At 51.1% G+C, this 27125-nt stretch overlaps 2 protein-coding genes across 2 annotated transcripts in view; both read left to right on the top strand.

Annotated features, from left to right (window-relative positions):
- Positions 1 to 2: 2 nt before the first annotated feature.
- On the top strand, positions 3 to 24398 carry LOC112307132 (leukocyte immunoglobulin-like receptor subfamily B member 3). The gene is given in 20 exon segments (XM_053915871.2): positions 3 to 859; positions 1076 to 1111; positions 1288 to 1572; positions 1728 to 2033; positions 2257 to 2641; positions 2834 to 3138; positions 4988 to 5116; positions 16805 to 16881; positions 17297 to 17356; positions 17549 to 17630; positions 17903 to 17938; positions 18109 to 18393; positions 18537 to 18842; positions 19064 to 19345; positions 19654 to 19953; positions 20752 to 20787; positions 21539 to 21661; positions 22266 to 22318; positions 23115 to 23279; positions 23358 to 24398. Coding segments are annotated over 20 exon segments (3432 nt in total). The 5' UTR covers positions 3 to 825; the 3' UTR covers positions 23505 to 24398.
- A 590-nt stretch (positions 24399 to 24988) lies between these two features.
- LOC112307131 (leukocyte immunoglobulin-like receptor subfamily B member 3) overlaps positions 24989 to 27125 on the top strand; it is an 82097-nt gene continuing 79960 nt past the window's right edge. Inside the window, exon 1 of the mRNA XM_053914948.2 lies at positions 24989 to 25176. The gene's annotated coding sequence lies outside the window, so the exon portion shown is untranslated. The remainder of the gene's footprint in view (positions 25177 to 27125) is intronic.

Here is a 27125-nt window from a genome sequence, read left to right as displayed (position 1 = left end):
TCAACTCTACACATGGTTTTGTTTTAGGGATTGCTTAAGATTTCATAAGAAATCCTCACAAACCGCCGAGAATGCTGGGTAGCTCATCACCGGGTACCCTATGATGTTGGAGTTTTACCACTGTTTGTTATCCAAAATCTTGCTACAGTCGATTCCCACAGAGTGTTATCTTCTGAAAACACCAATCTGCTCACACTTTTTTTTACTGCATTTTTTCTGTAACTTTAAAGCTCAAACCCAATAGCCCCTGCAGGGAGAAGAGGCCCCATGTGACCAGGGCACAGCACAGCCTAGGGACTCACAGCTCTGAGAATAATCACCCTCTTCCTGGCCCATAGTGATGTCCTCTCTCTCACCCCCCGGGCTGATCCTGTGCTGGACGGGGCACCTGCTAATTAAATACTGGCCAGATGCCAGAATGGAGAAAGGCCGGAAGAAACTTTGCATTTACGTTGTCTCGGGAAAGGAAATGAATGCCCACGGTCACGTGGGTTCTAGAAAAGGCAGAGTCAGAACTGCAACAGAAATTGGGCTGCTCCTGCATCCTACCCAGAGTCCTCTACCCTCATGTTCAGGTGTCACCCTCTGGACTTGGGTGTCACATGAAGTGGAGGCCGTGCATGTGGGGTCTGCTGAGAATCAGAGGTCTTCTGAAAAGTCCCAGAGCCTGCTGTCTCCCTGACCACCCCTCAGGGAGGGCAGACTGCCGCTCACCAGGAAACTGAGACTGGTCACACGGAGCTTCACCCCGTGGGTCTGTCTGTCCTGCTGAGCTGTGGACACTGCACATCATCTGCACCACTGGGAACCCAGAGAGGCAGCGTTATGACCTTGACCTTCGTTGCTCTTCTCGGTCTCGGTGAGTTTTGGTGAAAAGAGAGGGAAGGGGTCCCCTCCCCTCCCAGGTCCACTTCCCCGAAGGCCCCCAGGACTGAGGAGGCTCAGTGGGGGCAGAACTCCTGGTGGAAGGAGAAGTGGCTCAGCCCCACGTGTGACCCCAGTGCTCAGGGGCCCAGACCAGGCCTGCAGCTTCTGTGTGTGGGTGAAGGAGGATCTCACAGGGACTCTCTTCCAGGGCTGTGTCAGGGCTGGTGGGACCAGGTCCAGGCAGGTGAGTCCTCCCCCAGACCTCCTGCTTCAGTAGAATGACACCCCTTGGCAGCTGGGGGACACACAGTGGGTCTGGGTTGGTGGTGACCAGTGTGGGGGGGGGGCTTTTGAATGATAATTGGGGACACTGAAGAGACAAGTACACCCCATGAACTTAAATGTCTGATTCCTTTGCAGATGTCCTCCCCAAACCCTCCATCTGGGCTGACCCAGGCCCTATTGTCAGCAAGGGGAGCCCTGTGACTATCTGGTGTCAGGGGTGTCTGCAAGCCGATGGCTTCATTCTGTATAAGGGGAGGGGCTCTCAACCCTCAGATACAAGGATCCCACAGGCCTCCAGCAACAAGACTGGGTTCCTCATTCAGTCCATGAGCTCACACTACGCAGGGCTGTACCAGTGTGCATACAGCACTGGGGGCTCACTGTCCCAGCGGAGTGAGCCCCTGCTTCTTGTGGTGACAGGTAAGGGGGAACCTGGGTCCCCTCCCCACTGTGATCTCCACCTCAGAGGATAAGGGGACAGAGTATGTCTTTAGGGGGGACACACCCCTCACAGCCCACTTGTTGGTAAATTGGGGTGACAGTCCCCTCTAACTCAGATCCTCCTTCTCCCTCAGGAGAGCACAGCGCACCCTCCCTCTCAGCCCACCCAGGCCCGGTGGTGGCATCAGGAGGGAACGTGTCCCTCGTGTGCAGCTCACAGTCCACATGGGACACTTTCCACCTGCTGAAGGAGGGAGGGGCTGAACTGTCCCAATGCAGGAAATTGGAACTGAGATCCTATGATGGGAGGCAGCAGACTGTCTTCCCTGTGGGCTCTGTGAGCTCCTCCCATGGGGGCACCTATAGATGCTATGGTTCCTCCAGCTCCTACCCCAATGTGTGGTCACCACCCAGTGCCCCTCTGCACCTCAAGGTCACAGGTGAGTGGCCCACACTTCGCTTCAATTCTTACCTCTACCCCAAACAATTGATCTAAACCTTGTGCCTAGTAAAGCCCTGGGTGTTGTATGGGTTGGTGACATGGGTTAAATGGGGACAGAACCACACGCAGGAAGCTTAGGGAGGGATGTGTGAGAACTCTCCCTACAGCACCACTGGGTGCTGGGTGTGTGTCCCCTGGGTGACAACAACCCTTCTCCCCAGAGGTGGTCAGAGAGCCCTCCCTCTTGACCAAGCCAGGCCCCCTGGTGCTGCCTGGAGACAGCGTGACCCTTGAGTGTCACTCAGAGCCCAGCTTTAACAGATTTGCTCTGACCAAGGATGAGGGGCTCACACCCCTTCAGCATCTCCACGGGCAGCACAGCCCCAGCTTCCCCCTGGGCCCTGTGAGCCTCGCCCATGGGGGCTGGTACAGGTGCTGCAGTGGACACAACCTCTCCTATGGGTGGTCGGCCCCCAGCGCCGCCCTGGACATCGTGATCGCAGGTGAGGAACCCTGCCCTTCCCCCTGTCCTGACTGTCTGCTCAGGACTCTGGCTCAGGGTCACCATGGTGATGATTGGGTCCAGGTGAGGGTCCTGGAGGAAGCCTGAGAGGAGCTGGAGCCCAGAGGAGAGAGTGAGAAAGCAGAGTGAGAGGCATGGAAATAGAAGACGCCCACTGAGAGGGACAGAGAGGAGCTGAGATGGGTCATAGAGTGTCCCTGGGGAAGGAGAAGGACATTGTCCCTCAGCTCAGAGACAAGGGCATGGGGGGAGGGGTGATCCTCTGCCCACCACAGCCCCATCTCCCCAGGAAAGTACAGGAAACCCTCCCCCTCAGCCCAGCCGGGGCCCTCGGTGCCTTGGGGATCAACTGTGGCCCTGCAGTGTCAATCTCAGGTCAGGGCTGATACCTTCCATCTGCACAGGGAGGGGTCCCTGGATACTCCCCAGCAGCTTCGTCTGCAGGACACAGCTGCCCCCTCTCAGGCCAACTTCACCATCAGCTCTGTGACCTCGGGTCACCACAGGACCTACAGGTGCTACAGCTCACACAGCTCCTCCCCCTTCCTGCGCAGTGACACCCTAGAGCTCATGGTCTCAGGTGAGGGACTCCCACCCCATGTGCATTGAGGGAGCAGACTCTGTCCCAGGGCAGCTCTGGGCTGGGATGGGAGGGATTAGAAAACCGTGAGGTCATCAGTATGGGGAATCCCACCCCATAATCAGATGGAGAGGATGGGAAGTCCCCCTCCCTCTCCATGCCTCACCCCACTTGAGGTCCAACCAGTGCTGGTGTGTGCAGGGAGGAGAATGAAGAGTGTGAAGGGCCAACATTTGGGGGAAATCTATCCGACTGTAGGAGGCATGAGGAGGGAGGCACACCCACAGCCTCCCCTGGTTCCTGTGTCATGCAGCACCTGGCGTCTGCAGACCCTCCTCCACACAGACAAACTTCATGTCTGTTGGGTAGCAGAGTCATCTTAGCCTAGAGGAGACACAGATGCCACCAGGCTCTGCTATTTCTCACTTTATACTTAACACATCAAATAGTTCCAGAAGGCCTTGTTTCCTACAGTCCTGGGATAAAGGTGGAGACATAAGGAAGGAGCCTCTTGTCTCCAGTAGCAGGGAGGTCACTGGGTCCCATGTGGTCAGTGGGGAGGAAACACATGAAGGGGAAGATGCCCAGCTCAGGTGGGGAGAAAAGAGCAGGAGCCATGCCTGCCTGTGTCCATGTTGCTGATACCAGGCCCTTGAGTTTTCCTGGTTACTGTGGAATCAGGCCCGAATGGGAGGTGTAGTCAAGGGGGCCTCTCATTTATGAGTCAGGGTGATGGGCATCCACTGACAGTATAAACCAAGTGGAGTTGCCTCAGCACCTTGAAGTGAATCCCAGTGACAAAATCCTACCTGTATCTGGGACTCGGTTCTCCCAGCTATCAAAGCAGAATCCAATACAGGATTTGAAAAGGCTCATTCAGTTTAGAAGTTTGATGATGCCAGTGAACCCCTGTGGGAGAAAAAACATGAGCTCACTGTGAGGCTTCTTGTCTCCATGGGGGACCATGGTCAGTACCTGGATGTGAGAGGATAGCAGGATTTCTGCTCCATTTCCATGACACCAGGTGGTCAGCTGGGTCAGGTCATCCTCCAAAACACCTCCCATCACAACTCCTGTCTGTGCCCCCTTCCCCCTCCCAGAGTTCCCTGTGTTTCCTGCTATTTCATTTCTCACATCATCAGAGCCTGTCTGTGATCTATAGAGATCTGCACTTTCATGCAGCTGTGCATCTAAAGATTTTACTTTTTCATTTATCTTTTTGCTACTTTCTTAGCAATCGTCCAATTAGATTACAAACTGAAAGATCACTTAAAGTTTGTTAAATTTGGTAATCCTTGATGTCAAAAATATCTATGTTGTACATATTCCATCATTTATTTCTTTAAAAAGAAAGATTGGTAGAAGGAAGAAAGGAACCTGACGTGGAAATTATGTTCCCGAGTCAGGGATACAAGCAACTAGCTGGAGTGGAGCAGTGAAAATGTACATCCAGCCGTCACTCCTTCATGTCCTGACATACGGGACCAATTGAAGTCCCCTGTGTGTATCTGGGCTTTCCAAAGCAATGCAAGACCAGACCCCACAGATGCTCACCTCGGGGAATGAGTTGGGTACCATTATTTTGAGAGACCCATTAAAGATTACAAAAGAGATAACCTAAGCCAGCCTACATCTCTTTTCTCATATCCTCTGGAGCAGCTGATCCTCTGGGATGATGGGAAAACAACTCAGATTCCAAGAGTAGAGAGTACGGGAAATTCTCAGTTATGGGCTGTGCTCAGGGCATCAAAACCAGTCCATGAGATGCAGGTGCCCTGGTGGACACTCAGGGGACTGGGGTGATCTGATCTGTCCTGACTTCTGTGACCTCTTTACCAACAATTCCTAGCTTATCAACCCCAAAACTACACAGTGGGGAACCTCATCCACTTGGGTGTGTCTGGCTTGATCCTCGTGGTCCTCGGGGTGCTGCTGTTTGAAGCTTGGCACAGTCAGAGAAGACCCCACCATGCAGCAAGTGGGTGAACACAGGAGACAACAAACCCACCAGTCAGCGAGGTAGAGCCTGGAGAACAGTCTGATGATCCCAAGAAGCTCTGGGAGAAAATGTGGGCACCCGTGGGAGAGTGTCTGCTGAGAATGAGGAGGGTGTGAGTGTGGGTCATGTGCAGGGAGAGGTTGGGGCTGGTACTGCACAGGCTCCTCCACAGGTAAACTGTGGTGTCTCACTTCACTGCCCTGTTGACTTCCCTTGATTGGCCCCTCTTTTCTCACCCTATGACCTGGGGCTCAGCCCACATCTCAGGCTCGGATCCACACCTGGGCTCACCCTCTATCTCTGGTCCACATTCCTGTAAGATATTTTTCTCACTTTTATTTTTTGCATTCACTGATTGTGCTTGTCTTTGGGTCAGACAACGAATCTATTTAAATGACTGGTTAAAGGGACAAATACCAGGAATTGTGTGGATGGATGGACACGGACAACGGAGTGGTGGTCCCCAGAGGGAGGGGGTCAGAGTGAGCAGAGGAGGGGGAAGGGAGAGAAAACTATGGGGAGGAGAGACTTGATTTCGGAAGGTGGACACAATGCCATTTACAGATTATGTGTCCTAGAATTGTTGGCTTGAAACCTCTGTAATATTTTTATGATTTCATTTATTATGATTTTTAGAGAGGGGAAGGGAGGTGGAGAGGGAGGGAAACATCCATGTGCCAGAGAAACACCGATTTGTTGCCTCTGACACGCCCTCTGCCAAGGGACCTGGCCTGAAACCCGGTCCTGTGTCCTGACCAAGAATGGAGCAGGGGACCCTTTGGTTCACAGGCCGGTGCTCAACCCACCGAGCCACACCAGCCAGGGCGGACACCTATGTAATTGTACAAACTAATAGCACCGCAATAAATTTCATTTTAAAAGACTAGTTTGGGAGAAATAAATCCAAGGCCATCATGAAAACCACTGCCTGGTCCCATCAAGGACTCTTCTGTGTAGCAGATGAAGAACTTGGTGTGTTTGCTCCAGAAACGGTGTGTGAAATGAGGCTCAGGTGGTATGTTTGTAAACCAGCTCCAAAAAACAAAACAAAACAAAAAAAACCACTGTTTTTTTTCATAAGCCCTGATTTGTGGCATTTCTCTAATTCCTGGGTGTAAATGCTCCTTTCTTTCTTCCTTCCTTTTTTTTTGCAGTTATTCAGTTTTTTTAATTTTTAAACTCTTTTCCCCCGTATGATCCCAGTATAGAGAAAAGGGGTAAAATACAGACTCAAAAGTCTTTTGAAGGATTATTATGTATTTTATTTGTTTATTGTTGTTGCAGTACAGTTTCCTGCATTTACACCCACCAATCTCCCCACCCCAGCCATGCCCAGCTCCCTCCCCCTTATTTTTAAATCTTTTAAAATTATTATTGTATTACAGTTCTCCCAATTTCCCCCGTTTGCCCTCCTCCACCCATTCCACGCCCCCCCCACTCCAACAGACATCCCACCCTGTTGTCTGTGTCCGTCCCTTCCCCTTTCTTCTTGGGGGTGGGAGAGCCGCCCACCACCGGTCTCCTGTGTCCCCTGAGATCTCCCCAGTTCCCTCACCCTTACTGAGTCCCAGTAGAGCACCATTTCGGGCCGATGGGCACGGTGGCCTGAGTGGATTACTTTGCCCCACCTGCTCAGGGCCGGCTCCTGGATGAATGTTTCCCTGAGGCCAGTCTGGCCCAGAGCACCTCCCCTGCAGCGGCCCCGGGTGTGCTCAAGGTGTCTCACCGGGCCCAAAGCCACTGCCGCGCCACCTCTTCTGGCGGCCAGAATCCTAGCCGAAGTGGGTGGCCAGCCCCGGAGTCCCAAGGAGGCGCTGAGCAACCCTTCTGTCCCTGTCCCTCTGGTCCCCATCCTCTCACACCTGGTCCGGGTCCTAAGTCTGTGCCCCCACCGGCAAGAGCCACCGCACTCCCTTCCTGGGCCGCACCAAAGCTCCTTCTAGTCTGCGCGCCTCACATCACCGCGCCTGCCACACGCCTGGCTGCCACAGGAAGGTCACGCGCGGGCACCAGCTGGTCGCCACCAAATGCACGGGGGTCACAAGCGCTTCCCAGGCGCTGTCTGCTCCAGGGGCTTCACCAGCACTGATCACCTGTCCAAGCTCTCTCGTCTCCTCCCTGCTTCCACCCTAACTGCTCAGAAGCCCGGGGTCCGCCACACATCACCCCTGCAGCCTGGCCAGAGAGCCCCGTGCAGAGCGCAGCCCAGAGCTCAGCCCCTACCGGCCTGCTGGGCCCGGTGCAGCCGGCCTGGTCCTCATCCCGCCCAGAGCAGCAGCAACTCGCTTGTCATCAAGGCTCCCTTCCCGGAGACCCCTGAGGACCCTAAGATACCTCTGATCCCCTCAAGAGTGCAAGGAGGAGGCCTGAGACTGCACTGGGGTCAGCTGGACTTGGAGATGGCATGGGGGGCAGGGGCCCGTGTCTGTAAATGTCATGGCTTATTTTTTAAAATGAATTCAAGAAAAAAAAAAGAGTTTATCAACTGGCCAGATACACTGAAAGATGAGGACCAGACACACAACCTGAGAATCCTGCCACAAGAGGGAGCCAGAAGCACCAAGCTGGTGCATCCACACAAGTTCCCACCACCACAGAACACACGAAGGACCAACAGAAAGCATCTCTCACCTGAGGGCAGCTGGTCAAGGTTGCAGGAGGTGACTCTGATGGCAAATACAAAATGGGAACACAACACTCCAAAGATCAGGAAGAATCACAATCTCAGCCATCACCAAAGATCATAGTAACATCCCAATACTGACCCCAAAGTCATGGAGAACTGAAATTTACCCAACAGGTAATACAAAACACAATCCATGAACCACAAGACAAAAACAGAAAGACAGTTCAATAAAGTCAGGAAAACTTTACACAGACAAAACAGCAAATTCAACAAAGACACAGAAATCATCAAATAAAACCCATAAATTCTGCGGTGGAAAAATTAAGTGAATGAAATGAACAATGGGACAGAGGGCATCAACCAGAAAAATAGACCTAGAAAAATACCAGAGGCCAATATTCTTGTCGGAAATAGATGCAAAATATCTCAATGAAGATTATCATGAGGAATTCAAGAGCACATTGAAAGTTGTGTACACCATGATCAAATGGGATTTAACACGGGGTCCTGATAATTGTCAAAAATACTTTTAACATGTGGAAATCAATACAAGTTTTCACCACAATAACAAAGTAAATGATATAAAATATATGGTTGCTTGAATAGATACACATAAGACATTGGAGAAAATGCACCGTTCTTTCATAATAAACAGTGTCAACAAACTGGGGATGGAATGATCACATCTCAGTAAAATAGAGGGCACGTGTGGAAGCCCACAGTTAACATCAGACTCCATAACAAAAAGCTGAGAGTTTGTCTTCTGAGATCAGCGACAGGACAAGGAAGCCCACTCTCCCCACTCCTGTGCAACACATACCAACCGCCTTAGGCAGAGCCGTCAGACAAGAAAAAGAAATAAAGGGATCCAAATTGGAAAGAAAGAAAACTGTGTATGGATGGTACAATCTTATATATAAAAACCCCTAAAAACTCCACACAAAAATGCTTAAAACTAGAAAATAAATTCAGTAATGTTGCAGCCTACAAAATGTCCATTCAGGAACCAGTGGCATTTCTATATGCAAAATATGAAAGATCAGGAAAAGAAATAAAGAAAATAATCCCCTGTATAACACCATCAAACACAAGAGACCATGACCAAGGAGGTGAAAAGTCTAGACATTGTACACTAAGACTTCCGTAAAAGAAATTGAAAAGTTACAAATAAATGGAATACATCCTGTATTTACAGTTAGCAAGAATTCACTAAAATGTGTATACTGCCCAATCTACAAATTCAGTGCAATCCCTATCAAAATTTCAAATGCACTTTTCACAGAAATAGAAAAGGCAATAATAAAATTCATACAAAACCACGAAAGACCACCAATAGCCAAAGCAATCTTGAAAAAGAACAGTATTGAAGACATCACACTGCCAGATATCAAATTTTGCTACACAGCTATAATAATTAACACAGCACAGTAACTGCAGAAAAAAAAAGAAGAAGACATACAGACCAATGGAATAGAATCAAAACTCCACAAATAAACCCATGCCTTTCGACCAAGATGGCGGCATAGGTAGACACACTGCGCCTCCTCGCACAACCAGAACTGACAGAAAATGGAACGGCAAGGAAGTCCGACACCAAGGAAATAAAAAATAAACATTCATCCAGACCGGTAGGAGGGGCGGAGACAGGCAGCCAGGGCAGAGAGGACTCGCGTTGCCATGGCGTGACACAGATTGGCGGAGTGTGGGACGAATGGGGCAGGCAGTTTGACCACTGGCAGACTCTGCGACTCCACATTCGTGCAGATAAACCGAGAGGGCCGGACTCAGAGTGGCGGAGAACGGGGCAGGCAGAGTGGCGGGTGGCACCCCGCGGCCCCACATTCGCACACAGATAAACCGGGACTAACGGCGGGGATTGAGGCAGACCATGCAACCCAGGGCTCCAGCTCGGGGAAATAAAGCCTCAAACCTCTGATTGAAAACGCCCGTGGGGGTGGGGGCGGCAGCAGGAGAGACTCCCAGCCTCACAGGAGAGGTCGTTGGAGAGACCCACAGGGACCTAGGGCATGCACAAACCCACCCACTCGGGAACCAGCACCAGAGGGGCCCAGTTTGATTGTGGGTAGCAGAGTGAAAGATTGAAATCCGGTGGAGACTGGAGCGGATGCCATTGCTCCCTCTCGGCCCCCTGCCCCACATACAGCTTCACAGCGCAGCGACCAGCATTACCCCGCCCCAGGGAACACCTAAGGCTCCACCTCTTTAAGTAACAGACGCACCAAGACCAAAAAAAAAAAAGGCCCAAATGACAGAACGCTTCAAAGCTCCAGAAAAAATACATTAAGCGAGGAAGACATAGCCAACCTATTGGATGCACAGTTCAAAACACTGGTTATCAAGACGCTCACAGAATTGGTTGAATTGGTTCGAAAACCAGATGAAAAAAATGAAGCCTATGCTAAGAGAAACAAAGGAAAATGTACAGGGAACCAATAGTGATGCGAAGGAAACTGGGACTCAAATCAACAGTGTGGACCAGAAGGAAGAAAGAAACATCCAACCAGAAAAGAATGAAGCAACAAGAATTCGGAAAAATGAGGAGAGGCTTAGGAACCTCCAGGACATCTCGAAACGTTCCAACATCTGAATTATAGGGGTGCCAGAAGGAGAAGAGGAAGACCAAAAAATTGAAAACTTATTTGAACAAATAATGAAGGAGAACTTCCCCAGTCTGGCAAAGGAAATAGACTTCCAGGAAGTCCAGGAAGCTCAGAGAGTTCCAAAGAAGCTGGCCCCAAGGAGGAACACACCCAGGCACATCATCATTACATTACCCAAGATGGAAACAGAAGGAGAGAATCTTAGAAGCAGCAAGAGAAAAGGACACAGTTACCTACAAAGGACTTCCCATAAGACTGTCAGCTGATTTCTCCAAGGAGACCTTACAGGCAAGAAGGGGCTGGCAAGAAGTATTCCAAGTCATGAAAGGCAAGGACCTACATCCAAGATTACTCTATCCAGCAAAGCTATCATTTAGAATGGAAGGGAAGATAAAGTGCTTCTCAGATAAGGTCAAGTTAAAGGAGTTCATCATCACCAAACCCTTATTATATGAAATGTTAAAGGGAGTTACCTAAGAAAAAGAAGATCAAAAATAGGAACAGTAAAAATGACAGCAAACTCACAGTTATTAACGACCACACCTAAAACAAAAACAAGAGCAAACTAGTCAAACAACTAGAACAGGAACAGAACCACAGAAATGGAGATCACATGGAGGGTTGTCAATAGGGGAGTGGGAGGGGGACAGAGTGGGGGAAGGTACAGAGAATAAGTAGCATAGATGATAGGTGGAAAATAGACAGGAGGAAGGTAAGAATAGTGTAGGAAATGTAGAAGCCAAAGAACTTATAAGTATGACCCCTGGACATGAACTATAGGGGGGGATTGTGGGAGGGAGGGGGTGGGCAGGGCGGAGTGGAGTGGGGGGGGAATGGGACAACTGTAATAGCATAATCAATAAATATATATATAAAAAATGAAGGCAATGAAAAGTGAAATAAAGGAAAATGTACAGGGAGCCAACAGTGATGGGAAGGAAAATGGACCTCAAATCAACGGTTTGGAGCAGAAGGAAGAAAGAAACATTCAACCACAACAGAATGAAGAAATGGGAATTCAGAACAATGAGAAGAGGCTTAGGAACCTCCAGGACTTCTTTCAACATTTCTACATCTGAATCATAGGGGTGCCCGAAGGAGAAGAGGAAGAGCAAGAAATTGAAAATTTATTTGAACAAATGAGGAAGAAGAACTTCCCCAGTCTGGCAAAGGCAATAGACTTCCAGGAAGTCCAGGAAGCTCAGAGAGTCCCAAATAAGTTGGACTCAAGGAGGAACACATCAAAGCACATCATAATTACCTCAGCCAAGATTAAAGATAAGGAGAGAATCTTAAGACCAGCAAGAGAAAAGGAGACACTGACTTACAAAGGGGTTCCCATAAGACTGTCAGCTGATTGCCCAAAAGAAACCTTACAGGCAAAGGGGGCTGAGAAGAGGTATTCTAAGTCATGAAAGGCAAGGACCTACATCCAAGATCACTCTATCCAGCAAAGCCATCCTTTAGAATAGAAGGGCAGATCAAGTGCTTCCCAGGTAAGGTCAAGTTAAAGTGGTTCATCATCACCCAGCCCTTATTATATGAAATGTTAGAGGGACTTATCTAAGAAAAAGAAGATCAAAAATATCAACAGTAAAATGACAACTGTGGGGAAAAGGGAACTGCACAGTTTTTCGGCTTCTTCATTGACCTTGCAGAGGTTAAATATACCTCTGTGTAGAATCTGTGAAATTAGGTGTGTATGTTATAATACAACACTCACTTAAAAGGCAACATACAAAAACTTCTAGTTAGAATTCCAGTGGATAAATTAGAATGGATACTAAAAATGTATGTCTATGGTTCACACATAGAAGTTCTTCGGCTTCTACATTTCCTATAGTGTTCTTAACCCCCAACTGCTCCGCCTGCAGGTCCCCCCCCCCGCCCCCCGCCCCGGCTGCCATGAATGAGAATAAGTCTACTCAGACATGATCTGGTTGGGGAGGAAGGGTGGCCCATCTCTCAAAGGAGAAGGGCCAAGTGCCTTTTCCTCAATGGGCTTTTATTGGGTTCAATTTGCACAGGAATGTAGGTAAAGTTCATCAATCATTGTCAGGCAGTAAGGATCAAACAAGAGATAACATACAAAGAACTCTGAGGGCTTATTCTGAGTCAGGGTCAGTTAGTTAGGGGCTATAAGATTTTGGAAAACAAACTCATTTCAGGCTTGGACCCTTATCATTTAAATTGAGGGTATTAGCAAAGCAGGTTTCACAGGATTTTATGCATTCTTTCTTAGACCTGATCCCCCAGGGGCCGGGGGTGGGATGGAATCCACCCTTTCCAGCACAGGGCTGCACCACCCTCTGTCATTGTTTCAGGCTTAAGTCAGGCAGGGGAAGTAAGGCAGCCAAGAGATTAGGAGACTTCTTGCAGACAGAATCAGGACTCAGGCTATGTCAAAGCTGAGGGGCAAGGGTCCTTCACCCCCTTTTTCTATAGCCCCCCCGAGTCCTTCCCTGTGGGCCTTTTTTGTGACCATGCCTGTCTTAGGTCGTTCCTCCCTTGAGGAATCTTACCCGTCATTGGCTAACGGGTCAGGCTCAGGGCCAAGCAGGGTAAAGTAAAGTGGGCAGAGGCGGCACCCCTGCCAGAGAGGTAAGCTTTGTCTCCTTAGTGGCTTATGGTCCCAAGGTCTCTCACTCAGCCTTAACCATGAGGGTTTACAGCTTCTGAAACCAGGCAGGGCAGTTCCCAACAGACAACAAACACATAGCTATTAACAACCTAACCTAAAAAAGAACAAAAACAAAAAACTAAGCAAACGACTAGTAAAGGAACAGAAGCAGAGAAGTGGAGATCACATGGAGGGTTATCAGTGGGGGAGTGGAAGGGGAAGATGGGGGGAAAAGGTACAGAGAATAAGTAGCATCAATGGTAGGTAGAAAATAGACAGGGGGAGGTTAAGAACACTATAGGAAATGTAGAAGCCGAAGAACTTCTATGTGTGAACCATAGACATACATTTTTAGTATCCATTCTAATTTATCCACTGGAATTCTAACTAGAAGTTTTTGTATGTTGTCTTTTAAGTGAGTGTTGTATTATAACATACACACCTAATTTCACAGATTCTGCACACAGGAAGTTATGTTGAACCTCTGCAAGGTCAATGAAGAAGCCGCACAGCTGTGCAGTTCTCTTTCGCCCACTGCCTCACGCTGCTGTTGTAATCTGTACATCCACACACATCACACACCCCACCAGATGACGTGCCCATTTCTGCTTTCTACAGCCATGCCTGTTTTTTTAAAGTTGAGAGAAGAAGAATATGCTATTACATTTACTTAGCTATATACTTAGATACAATTGTTCTTCTTTAATTGTCAAATTTCCAAAGATCCCTTTAGAATTATCTCCTGTCTGCCTGATGAACTTTTTATCTCTTATAATCAGGTCTGCTGCTCAGGTTTCCTTTATTTCACTTCCTTTCCTGAAGAATATATCCAGAAGGATTCCAGCTGAACTTTTCATGTCCCTGAGGACTTGAGACTCTTCTGACCGTGATGGTCTCAGATGGGAAATCTGCGTTCGATCCAAAGTGCCATTTCTGTCTGGGCGGTTTCGATTTTCCTTGACTAGTTTGATGATGCTCCTGATGTGTGTGGGCTTGGTTTTCAAAGATTCATAGCTCAGTTCCTTGGACAGCTTTCAAGAAATTTATGACGAGGTCAGCTACCTATTTCTTCCAATACGGTGATTCTTCACTGATATCGTTCTCATTTTGCTCCCAGTTCAGGAACATAAACAGCCTACCAGATCCCTGAGTCTGTCTCTTTTCATTGAAAAACCTGGCTGCCCTCCACAGGGGCTCTGACCTGATTGATGCTGCAGAGGCAGCTCCCAGTGTGAGAGGAAGAGCTCTGCTCAGGGGAGGAGGGGCCCTGAGGAGGCAGAAATGACCCAGAGGTTTGAAGGGGGTGATGAAGGAAAGGCTGGTGCTGACTGACACAGACAGGAAGTCAGTGAAGGGAACTGTTAGGGGAAAGAAAATCCACAGTCACAGCAGGGCCATATTCTTCTGAGGAAGGGTCACCAGTCTCCCCAGCACCTCCCCATGCCACCCTCTTCCCAGGGGTCGTCCTCTCAATGCCAGCCTCACTGACTCCTCTAGTCACCAAGAAGAGGTTGGAACAGCCTTCCTCACCCTCTCTCCCAATTCCAAGCTGATCATCCACTCCACTCCATTACACCCCACTGAGCCCTGGTGAACAATGTCCCTGATCCATCACAAGACTCAAGATGTCTTGTTCTCACATCAGCCTCCTTCCTGCACCTGCAATCCAGGCCCCACGCCTTCCTCCAGTTCACTCCTCTCTCCACCTCCTCAGGACTCTTCCTCCAACACACCTGGTCTGAGCCTGCCTGCTCCACCCCCTCCACCAGTTCCCAGAGAGCCTCAGAAAATATCCACTTTGTACCATCTGATATTCAAGGCTGTGAATAGTCAGGCTGGAACTAAACTCACCAAGCCCAGCGAACATGATTTACTCTTAAACAAATCAACCCCATTAACCACACTCCCATCACCCCAAACCACACACGGAAACTGAGCTGTTTAAAAATCCTGTGATTTCCTAGGAGGGATCACAATACCTGATATCAAACTGTATTACAAGGCCACTGTAATCAAAACAGCCTGGTACTGGCTTAAAAACAGGCACATAGACTAATGGAACAGAACAGAGAGCCCAGAAATAAACCCAAGTCTTTATGGTCAATTAATATTTGACAAAAGAGGCAGGAGCATAAAATGGAGCAAAAATAGCCTCTTGAACAAATGGTGTTGGGAGATCTGGACAGCTACGTGCAAAACCATGAAACTCGATCACCAACTTATACCATACACAAAAATAAATTCAAGGTGGATAAAAGACTTAAATATAAGTCGTAACACCATAAAAGTCCTAGAGGAAAACATTGGCAGGAAAATCTCAGATATTCCACACAGACACACCCCCTAAAGCAAGGGACATAAAGGAAAGAATAAACAAATGGGACCTCATCAAAATAAAAAGCTTCTGCATGGCTAAAGAAAACAGCATTAAAATGAAAAGAGAACCAACAGTATGAGAAAACATATTTGTCAATGATACCTCAGACAAGGGCCTGATCTCCAAAACATATAAAGAACTCACATGACTCCACTCCAGGAAGACAAACAACCCAATTAAAAAATGGGCAAAGGACTTGAACAGACACTTCTCCAAGGAAGACATACAGAGGGCCCAGAAACATATGAAAAGATGCTCAGCATCACTAGCCATCAGAGAGATGCAAATTAAAACCACAATAAGGTACCATCTCACAGCAGTCAGATTGGCCAACATAAACAAATCCACAAACAAATGTTGGAGAAGATGCAGAGAAAAGGAAACCCTAGTACATTGTTGGTGGGAATGCAGACTGGTGTGGCCACTGTGGAAAACAGTATGGAATTTCCTCAGAAAACTAAAAATGGAACTGCCCTTTGACCCAGCAATTCCGCTGCTGGGATTATACCCTAAGAACCCTGAAACACCAATCCAAAAGAACCTATGCACCCCAATGTTCATAGCAGCACAATTTACAATAGCCAAATACTGGAAGCAACCTAAGTGCCCATCAGCAAATGAGTGGATCCAAAAACTATGGTACATTTACACAATGGAATTCTACGCAGCAGAGAGAAAGAAGGAGCTTATACCCTTTGCAACAGCATGGATGAAACTGGAGAGCATTATGCTAGTGAAAATAAGCCAGGTGGTGAGGGACAAATAATATATGATCTCACCTTTAACTGGAACATAAGCAACAAAATAAGCAAACAAAACATACCCAGAAACATTGAAGTTAAGAACAGTCTAAAATAGCCAGGGGGGAATGGGAGGGGATAGTGGGGAGAGCAGTTATCAAGAACTACTATAAAGGACACATGGTCAAAATCAAGGGGGAGGAGGGAGGTGGGTTTGGCTGGGGTGGGGTGGAGGGGTGGGGAGAAAAAGCACACAACTGTAATTGAACAATAAAAATAAATAAATAAAAATAAAAGTAAAAATTCTGTGCTTTCCTCTGCTGCTCCCTCAGCCACTCTGAACCAAGTCACCTCCCTCCCATGATTGAGACAGGACAGAGAGAGAGACGTCCTGTCTCATCCCAGTCAACTGCAAGTGCAGAGAGCATTATAGGTTTGTGTGAATGACTTAAAATACTGGTCAACACGCCATCCATGGCCCAGTGGATGGTGGAGTTTTTTTCCTGACGGAGTTCATTCTGAATAGAGCCTGCTGGCACGACGTTTCCATGTAGGGGCAGCCTTTTTAAAACATAAATATATTCATCCCACTGACTCCAAGATGAAACCCAAACTACCTGCACGGTGCTCCAGATCCTCTGTGCCCAGGATGCAGCCTTTGCCTGACTATGGCCACTTCTCAGAACAGTCCAAGCTCTTTCTGGTCAAGGACGCCCCCCAGCCCATGGTCTCTGCACTGATCACCCTGCTCATGCCTTGGGTCAGCCCATCCCCGAGAAGGACGCCCTCACAGCCAGCACCCAGGTTGCATGACGTCCACCTGTTATTGCACCTCGCTGCCTTGTTCTTTCTCCCCACGTGGGCAGTCTCACCAGACTGTAACTGATCTGCTGCCATCTACATATCTGCATGTCTGTCTTCATTCCTTGGAGCCCTGTGGGTCCAGGGAAAGAATCCATCAGCTTCAGCAGTGACTCTCCAGGGCCTGGAACTGTGATTGCACAGGGCAGCTGCTCAGAACATGCTGACCAATGGCCTGGCCAGTGGGAAAGAGGAAGAAAAATGGCACGTACAGAGTCTCAGGAAAGGGAAGTGACTTACCCATGGAAACAACATTCTAGAAAAGGCAGAGTCAGAACTGGAACAGAAACTAGGCTGCTCCTGAGTCCTGCCAGCATCCTGTCCCCTCATGTTCTGGGACAGGTGTCACCCTCTGGATTTGGGTGTCATATGAGGTGGGTGCAGAGCATATGTGGGGTCTGCTGAGACTCAGATCAGGCTGAAAGTCCAGAGCTTGCTGTCTCCTTGGCCCCATCCTTCAGAGAGGGGCTACTTCCCTTCCTGCCAGGCCACTGATGAGGAACCCATGACCTGCCACTCAGAGCTGAGACCATGTTAACACCCCATTTGTTACTCTGTGTTGCCAGTGCATTTTATACGTTGTCTGCACACTGCTGACCATGGCAGGAAGCACCACGACCCCGATCCTCGCTGTCCTTCTCTGTCTCGGTGAGCTTTGGGAAAAAGAGAAGGAGTGGGATACCTGCTGCTCTGGGCTCCCAGAGCAGTGGGATACCTGCTGCTCTGGGCTCCCAGAGCAGTGGGATCCCAGGTCCTTGTCCCAAGAGACACCAGGACCCAGGAGGCTACTAAGGACAGAACTCTTGGTGGGGAGAAGAGGTGGCCCAGCCCCATATCTGACCCCAGTGCTCAGGGTTTCAGACCAGGCCTGGAGCTTCTGTGTGTGGGTGAAGGATAATCTCACAGGGACTCTCTTCCAGGGTTGTATCAGAGCCCAGGGGATCAAGCCCAGGAAGGTGAGTCCTCCCCAGCCTCCTGCTTCAGCACAATGACGCCTTGAGCAGCTGGGGGGATACACAGTGGGACTGTGCTGATGGTGACCAGTCTGGGAGGGGCCTTGTAGTGACAGCAGGGGCACTATGGGGACAAGGACTTTCCTGACACTACATGTCTGATTCCTTTCCAGGACTTCCCCCCAAACCCTCCATCTGGGCTGACTCAGGCCCCATCGTCTACAAGGGGCGCCCTGTGACCATCTGGTGTCAGGGGTCTCTGCAGGCAGATGGCTACCGTCTGTATAAAGACAGGAGCTCTTGGCCCTTGGATACGAGGTTCCCACAGGCCTCCAGCAACAAGACCGGGTTCCCCATTGAATTCATGAGCATCTACAGTGTGGGGAGATATCGGTGTGAATATTTCAGCTCCAGTGGCTGGTCTGAGCAGAGTGACCCCCTGGTGCTGGTGATGACAGGTGAGAGGGTGGAACTGAGTCCCCTACTCTCAAACAAGGAAGATCAGAGTGTGGCGTCAGGGAGACCTCACCCTCACAACACACACCTGGGGAGGGTGGGGTGACTGTTGCACATTTAACAGAGATCTTTCCTTCTCTCTCAGGAATGTATGATGCACCCTCCCTCTCAGCCCACCCAGGCCCAGTGGTGGCCTCAGGAGGGAACGTGTCCCTCGTGTGCAGCTCACAGTCCGCATTGGACACTTTCTAACTGCTGAAGGAGGGAGGGGCTGAGCCTCCCCAAAGCAGGAAATTGGGACAGAGATCCTATTATTTGTGGACCCAGGCCACCTTCCCTGTGGGCCCCATGAACATTTCCCACGGGGGAACCTACAGATGCTATGGTTCCTCCAGCTCTGACCCCAATGTGTGGTCACAGCCCAGTGATGCCCTGCACCTCCAGGTCACAGGTGAGGTGGCCCACACTTGGCTTCAATTCTTTCCTGTGCCCCAAATAACTGATCTAAACCTTGTGATTAAAATCCCTGGGGTCACTGGGGTCAGTGACATGGGCTTGTTGGGGACCGAACCACAGGCAGGAGGCCTAGAGAGGGACATGTGAGAGCTCTCCCTCCAGCCCCAGTGGGCAGTGGGTGTGTGTCCCCTGGGTGACAGCAACCCTTCTCCCCAGGTGTGTACAGGGAGCCCTCCCTCTCAGCCCAGCCAACCCCCTTGGTGTTGCTTGGAAACAGCGTGACCCTCCAGTGTCACTCGGAGCCTGGCTTTCACAGGTTCGCACTGACCAAGGATGAGGGGACCATATCCTCCCAGCGTCTCGATGGGCAGCAGAGCCCCGACTTCCCCCTGGGCCCTGTGACCTTCAACCATGGGGGCCGGTACACGTGCTACAGTGGACACAACCTGTCCTATGTGTGGTCGGCCCCCAGCGCCACCCTGGACATCCTGATCACAGGTGAGGAGCCCTGCCCTGCCCCCTGTCCTGAATGTCTGTCTGCTCAGGGCTCTGGCCCAGGGTCACCATGGTGGCGATGGGGTCCTGGTTATGGTCCTGGAGCAGAGGCAGAGAGGGGTGAGGTCTAGGGGGAGGGAGTGAGAAAGGGGAGTGAGGGGCATGGAGGTAAAAGACACCCACTCTGAGGGACTGAGAGGAACTGACAGAGGGACTGAGGGTCCCTGCAGAAGGACATGGTCCCTCACCTCAGGGCCAAGGGCATGGGGTCAGGGGGGACCTTCTGCACATCAGAGTCCTCCTTTCCCCAGGAATGTACGGGAAACCCTCCCTCTCAGCCCAGCAGGGGACCTCGGTGCCCTGGGGACCAACTGTGACCCTGCAGTGTGGATCTGAGGTCAGGGCTGATACCTTCCATCTGCACAGGGAGGGGTCCTGGGATCCTCCCCAGCAGCTTCGTTTGCAGGACAGGGGTGCCCCCTCTCAGGCCAACTTTACCATCAGCCCTGTGACCTGGGCCCACAAAGGAACCTACAGGTGCTACAGCTCACACAGCTCCTCCCCTTTCCTGCTGTCACAGCCCAGTGACCCCCTGGAACTTCTGGTCTCAGGTGAGGAGCCCCAGCCCTGCCCCTGTATCCTCAGGGTCAGTTCAGACCTTGTACACCAGGGGAACTTTAGGATAGATACGGGGTGGGGCATCAGCAAAGGAGAGTCAGCCCTCACCTCCCAGAGGGATGCAAAAGCTACCCCACCTCTGCCTCATCCTTATCCTCATCCCTGGGGCCCAGACAGGTTCCGGGGGCCCAGGGAGGCTGCATAAGCCTCGGACTAAGCAAAGCAAGGAAAGGCCAGGGGCACCCATCCTGATCCCCCTCCTTCTCCAGCATCCATGGCCTCACCCAGAGAAACCTGGACAAGCATGGTGACTAGCAGAGGCCTTGCTCCCAAAGAGAAGATAACCTGTTCTGGCATGCTTGTCTCCCTGGATGTGGGCGGACTTGGCAGAGATGCTGGAGGGATCATGGGCCCTCCAGGGCTGTGAGGCAGGCAGGTGATGGGAGGGGGGTCATGGTAGAGGGAGATGCTGTGTTCCCACCCAGGACAGGGGCAGCCAGCCTCAAGTAGGGAGAAGGTGGCCTCCACCCCTCACCCACAACCTGAGTTTCCAGAAGGCTCTGAGGGTCTGTCCCTCCCCACCATGGAGTCAGGCCCACAGAGGGATAAGTGAGGGTCTCTGTGGGGAGGTGGTGGGTGTGTCCAGGGGGACAGAGGCTGAGTCCTGTGCAAGTTTAGGCACCTCTGGAGCCTCTGACTTGGACACGCCCTTCCCCTCCCTGTGCCTCACTGTCTCCAAGTGTAAAAGGAGAGACTTGTGGCCCAGAGCTTTTTTGTTTTCTTTTTTCCAGTTGTGGCACTGAACTCCAGCGACGGGGGTCTGATAAGTAAGCACCCCAGGTGGTGATGTTATGGAGACTGTCCTCCCAGTGGCAGTGATGGTGACACTATACAGGGAGGGACATGAAAGACAAAGGCCTGAGACACCCAGGTCCTTTCCCTCAGCTCCCAGACTCACCTCAGAGCAGGGAACAAGGCCTGGAGTCAGACCTGGTTCAGGTCCTGGCTCTGCTCCTCCTGCTGTGGGGCCAGGTGGTCCTTTCTTTTCTCTGAGTGTTGGTGTCATGTCTGTCCATCCTTGGTCCCCTTTTGCACTTAGGCCTGCAGTGACATTAGATGATATAAAGGGACTCACAGAGCTCAGGAAGGCAGAGCCCCAGCCTAGCTGGACCTTCCCAAGTGGGCTTCAAGGTTCACCCCATGCCCTGCCCACCTGTATCCCTGCTGTGCTGTGGGGCAGGTAATTGGAAGGACCATCAGCTCCAGGTGAGACAGGACAAGCCCCTGCAGGTGAGGAGCCCAGAGCTTGGTGCTGGTGTCCACCTGGGGGCAGCATGAGGACTCCAAAGGAAATCCACATCCTGGGGTCCAGTCCCAGCCCTGCCCCGGCCAGGCCGAGTGACCTGGGGCACGTGGCTGACCTGTGTGAGCTGCAGTGGACTGAGTGGGGGATCAGCCATCCTGGGTGCACAGGGGCTATGAGGTTAGAGGAGATGAACCACAGACACCAGCACAGGCCTCGCACACAGTAGGTGCTGATTAAATGGCACCATTTACTCAGTCATGATGTCACTCCAGCCCAAGGTCTCCAGTGGCCCCTGAACGTCCTGATTGGGGTCTCAGTGGCCATCGTCCTCCTCCTCTCCCTCCTCCTCTTCTTCCTTCTCCGACACCGGCCTCAGAGCAAAGGCAGGACATCGGGTGAGTAGGAAACAGGGTGACCTGGTCACAGGAGAGAAGGACTCAGAGCACCTGCCACAGGAGAAACAAATAGATGGGGAAGGTCCGCTGAGCAACAGATTTCTCCAGAATCTGAAGTCAGAAATTCTGGAAAGATTGCACTTAATGTCTGTACATATATATAAATATAAGGTAATTTTTCATAGTTTTCAATCTCCTGAAATATGAAATGTACGCACAAGTGTGTTAAGGTTTCCTTCTTTCCTCTGCAATCACATGGGATGGGGCCACTATAGTTCTTGGGCTGTGACTGTCCCTCTTGACCAGTCCAGAAAGAGGCTAAAGTCTATACCCCAGCCCTGCTGCAGACGCTCAAAAAAAGGCCCTCTGTGAGAGGAAGGGACAATTGTCCTGGGGGAGGGGGCACAGGGATTTCAGGAGGCAATGGGGAAGGGGACAGTCTGGGAGAGCGTGGTGTCAGGGGTGACAGGGACTGAAATCTACAGTGCCCAACCCGGACCTTCATCTCACCCCTGGGGTAGTGGCCCAACTGGGAGCAGGTGGGTCTGCAGCCCTGAGATCTCAGGGATCCTGCCAGGAGACACACCTCATTCTCCCCCTGCAGATGCTACTATGAAGGACCCACACCCTGGAGAGGGCATGGAGCTGGACCCTTGGGTAAGACCCCTCCTCCTGTCCAGCCCACCAAGGACCTTCCTGTCAACCAGTTCACTCCAGTGGTCACTCCCTCTCCTCACATACCCTAGTTCTCAGCACCGTCCACACTGACCTTTCCTTCTGGGCACCAGGTCATCCTGCTGTGACTCACTCCTCCTGCTTTCCTATGACCTCAAGACCCCTCCTGCATGGTCTCCTGTGCTGGCTCCTCATCCTCTGTCTGACCTTGTGCAGACCCAGGTCTCAGGAGCAGGCAGGAATGAATGAACACCCACAGGTCCCAGGGTCCCCTCACTCACTCAGGCAGCAGCTGTGATGGGAGCTCACTGGTTACCGGCTCCATGTCGGTGCCATGGTGCCACCCTGAGAAGCCTGTCCCCACACCCCTTGATCTCACCTGTGGGTGAGGGAGACACCTGCAAACAGGCAGGTGGCGTCCTGCAGAGCCAAGTGCTGTGAAGGAGGATGAAGCAAGAGCAGGGGGTGGGGTGTGTGGTGAGGGGGGAGAAGAGAGGAAACAGCAGGTGCAAAGGTCCTGAGGTAGGACTTGCTGCTTCAGCCAGATGGGCCCTCTGGCTGGAGCCACATGAGCAAGAGACAGGGCATTAACTTACAAGTCAGACCCATAGAAGCACCAGGAGACCCAAGGCTCAGGGCGTCCCTGCAGATTCCATCAGGAGCATGACCTCTGATCTGAAGTTTAAGTTGTCACTCTGACACCATGTGGACACTGGACTGGAGGGTTTCAACTGTGGGAACAAGGATTCACTGGTTCTGTCTCACTGTCTCTCTGCAGCAGAACAGGTCCCATGATGACCCCCAGGGAGTGACGTGTGTCCAGGTGACCAGCTCAACATCAAGACTCAGGAAAGGAATGGCCGCCTCTCCTTCCCCCCTGTCAGAGGAATTGCTGGACACGAAGGGCAGACAAGCAGATGAGGACAGACAGATGGACAGTCAGGTGGGTCCTGTCTTCTCCAGACCCCAGGCAACCCAACCCCAGACAGGTTTCCTCCCTCTCACTGTCCCCCTGCTCCAGGCTGCTGCATCTGGTGACCCCCAGGATGAGACCTACGCCCAGCTGACACACTTGGCCCTCAGATGGGAGACAAGTGCACCCCATTCCTCCCCAGCAGAGGAACACCCAGATGAACGCAGTGTGTACGCTGCTCTGGCCGTCCATTAGCCCAGGGAGGACCCTGCTCCCACACTCTAGGGGTGCTTGCAGGAACCCCAGAAGGCACAGGAGATGCCAAAAGAACACTCACTATGGGCCCAGCCAGCCTGGTGACCTGACATGGACCCCCAGCAGCTTCTGGGACCTTCTGGGAGTCCCCTGATCCTGCAATCACAGATAAGTAATACCCCTACGCTTTGGAATCAAAGCAACAAACTTCTCCAGAATCAGTGTGTCAATTTAGAACAAAAATGGAAGGGAGAGAATGTTTTCCATGAGTGATAATGTAAATCTCACACGTCCATCCTACACACTGGAAAATTTACAACCGTGAATGAACATCTCAGAGAAGAAAAAGGCGAAGACGAGAGACCATCTACATGTCCTTCCCCATGTGCTGAGCTGCAGGTGTGGTGACCTGTGCGAGGGAGTGTCACGCAGCCACAGAGAGATGAGATACAGACAGGGCAGCACCACGGATGCATCGTGAGAGCGTCACGCTATGTGGGACAAGTCAGACCACACAGCACAAGGGCCGTGTGACTTCACTCGTGTGTGGGGGGAATGTGAAACTGTGCTGTCCTGTGTATTAACTACATTCAACTTGTAATTAAAGATGTTCCTGCAACATGAACTCAGAGTCTGAAAAGCTTCCCTGGCAAATGCTTCACAGCACTCATGCATGTATGAAACACAGAAATACACACGTGGACATGCACAGAGACAGGAACATACACACAACAGCCTTACACAAGCCTCTCCTCAGAGGAAAGGAGGAAGGCACATCTGCCACCACAGTTTATCAGGCCAGAAGTAACTTGATGGCCAAAGCAAACGAGGGAGCTACACGGAGGGAGCCTCACAGGAAGCTCTCTCTCGTGAATCAGTGCAGAGTCCTGAACACAATCTCAGCAAGATGCATCACGGCATAAACTGTGCCATCCTTCCCCACCAGGCAGGTATCTCATTCCAGGAATGCACGTCGGTTTCATATTTTTAAAAAATTATTCAGTAATACATTAAAACATTATTCAAACATTAAAAGTAATAGCAAAAAAAAGAGACATCAACAGATGCAAAACTTTTGTTGAAATACAGCACAAATTTATAATGAGAAACTCTTCAGAAATAAAAGAGATTTTGTATCATTTATCAAAGCACCTTTCAAAAGCTTTATAAAGGAAATGATGCTGAACGATAAAAACTTGAATTCTTTTTGCCTGTAACTGAGCCTGGGACAAACACTGTCACTATGGAGCTGAGCTTGCCCACAGCCTCGCCACACCCTACACCCGTGCGTTTTTGCCAGCCCGGCCCCTCAACCAGATTTTGAGGGTGGAGGAGGGGCCGCTCCAGCAGGGTGAATGTGACACCCCCACCCCCACCACCTTCTCACCAGGGTACCAAGAACGTGGCCACCCCGGGCCCCGCCCAGCTACAGGCCCCGCCCAGCAGGCAGCACCCACAGCCCCAGCCATTGCTTCAGCTCCCACTCCCACACCTGCACCTGCACCTGTCCCTCCAGCGCCCACCACAGCTTCCTCTGATCCTGCACCTGCTGGTGCAGCCAAGCAGGAGAACACAGCAGAAGAGCCCGCGGGAACCCCCATCAACCATGGGACATCCAGACATTCTTCCCCGTCAGACCTTTTTGAAGATGTGACAAGTGCTCTTGTGGCAGGTCAGTCCTCTGAGACTATGGTCACTGAGGTCATGTCGATGGGCTGTGAACCAGAGCAAGTGATGGCAGCCTGTGAGCCAGGGTCAACGACCCTGAAGGCCAGGCTGTATCTTTAAAGGGAACCCCGGAGACAGAGAAAGGCAGGCTGTGCTTGGTCCCCCTCCAGCAGCCAGCTCTGGGGCTCCTCAGCCCAGGGCCCTGTCTCTGGGGAGTCTGAGGCAGTAATAAATGAGGGGACCAGGGGGGTTTCCATGGACGGGACACTCAGGAGCCCCTAACACCAGCCTCTCCCCCATGCACCCTGGGTCCCCAGCTGTTGAATTCCTGGGGTCTCTCAGCTTTAGAGGAATGAGACATGAGTTCTGTGCCTCCCACTAAGCACAGAGTACACAGCTCTTACTTATTTCTGGATAGAGACCGTTTCACCCCTCATCCTGACCTCCCAGGGCACAGCACCTATGGAAGTGACTCAGAACGAGTTCTGAACCCAGAGATCCCAGGCAGGCTAAGATGATCCAATGGGGAGACAGGGACCTGGCAGAGTGGAGTCGGGGCTCATGACACGACCCTGTGAAAGTTACAGCCTGAGAGGTGGGGCATCCAAGAGCACAGACCCCAGGAGGAGGGTTCGGGTTTCCCTAACTCCTCACTCACACCCCCATCTCAAGATCCTCAGGGGCAGCCGACACCCTCAGCCCATCACAGAACAAGTCAGACCCCAGGAGTGGGGAGCAGGAGAATCTCTCAGTTGTGGGGCTGGGTGCAGAGGGTCAGGTCCTGCCAGAGGGAGGGAGGTTTCCTGAGTGGACATCCTGGATCCTGGGGTGACTTTGGTCACCTCTGTGACCTTTCTGCCTATATTTCCTAACCTTCCACCCACAAGACTACACCGTGGAGAATCTCTCCCACAAGGGCGTGGCTGGATTGGTCCTGGTGGTCTCAGGAGCAGCCAGGACGTAAACACAGAGGGGACAGGGCACCAATCAGAGATGGGGACCCATGAGCTCATCTGATGACCCAGGAGGTGGTGAAAGACACTGTGGATCACAGGTGGGGAAACTGCTGATTTGTCCAGGGGAGCAGAGGTGACAGGCAAGGTTCGGGGACAGGAAATGTCAGCCATGTTCCTGTGAAGAGGCCTCCTCCATCCCACTGTGGGGCTGTCCCTCCTCATCCTCATGGACTCCCCTTGACGGTCCTTCTGTTCTCACCCCTGGGACATGAGGGGCTGCCCCATGTGGCTGGTTGGGTTCACATCTACACACCCCGTCATGCTGGATCCCACTCACATAAACAAAATGTGGTGTCTTCATAACCCGGGAGGGTTTTCAAGCCATAAAGCAAAGTACTGACACCTGCTACCTGGTGGGTGAACGTCAACATTCTGCAGCTCAGTGACAGAAGCCACACAGAAAAGGTCACATTGTCTGTGACTGCGTTTGTATGGAGTGTCCAGGATGAGGACACCCACAGACACAGAAGTCAGGTGGACTTGTCAGGGGCTGATGAGGAGGAGAGATGGGACACTGACAGCTTTGTGATATATATGGGTGTGGTGTTGGACAAATTTCTTATTAAAGTCAGATAAAATTGTGGTTAGACACTGTGTATATTGGATTTTAGTGAATTCTATATTTGAAAAGGCTCAATTCTATGTTTCAGTAAAGTATCTCATTAAAAAGAATTGCAAGTCAGCTGCCATGGTTCCCTCTGGATCCCTTTTCCTTAGAAGTGGCCTCATGTCCCCGGGCAGATTCATGGGTGGCGGGACTCCCACCAGGTGCCAGATGCCCTCAGCGCCCAGTGCTCAGGCTCAGCCCCTGGGGGGGATTCCCACCCTCACTCCTGAGTGTGGTGAGTCCAGAATCAGGACGAGCAGCATCCTTCCTGTTTCCTAAGTCTGGGCTCACCTGCCATTCACCAAGGATGCCCTGCAGCTTCTGATGCCC

The sequence above is a fragment of the Desmodus rotundus genome, chromosome 12, assembly GCF_022682495.2.
Source record: "Desmodus rotundus isolate HL8 chromosome 12, HLdesRot8A.1, whole genome shotgun sequence".
NCBI lineage: Eukaryota > Metazoa > Chordata > Mammalia > Chiroptera > Phyllostomidae > Desmodus > Desmodus rotundus.
This window is presented reverse-complemented; position numbering and strand designations above follow the sequence as displayed.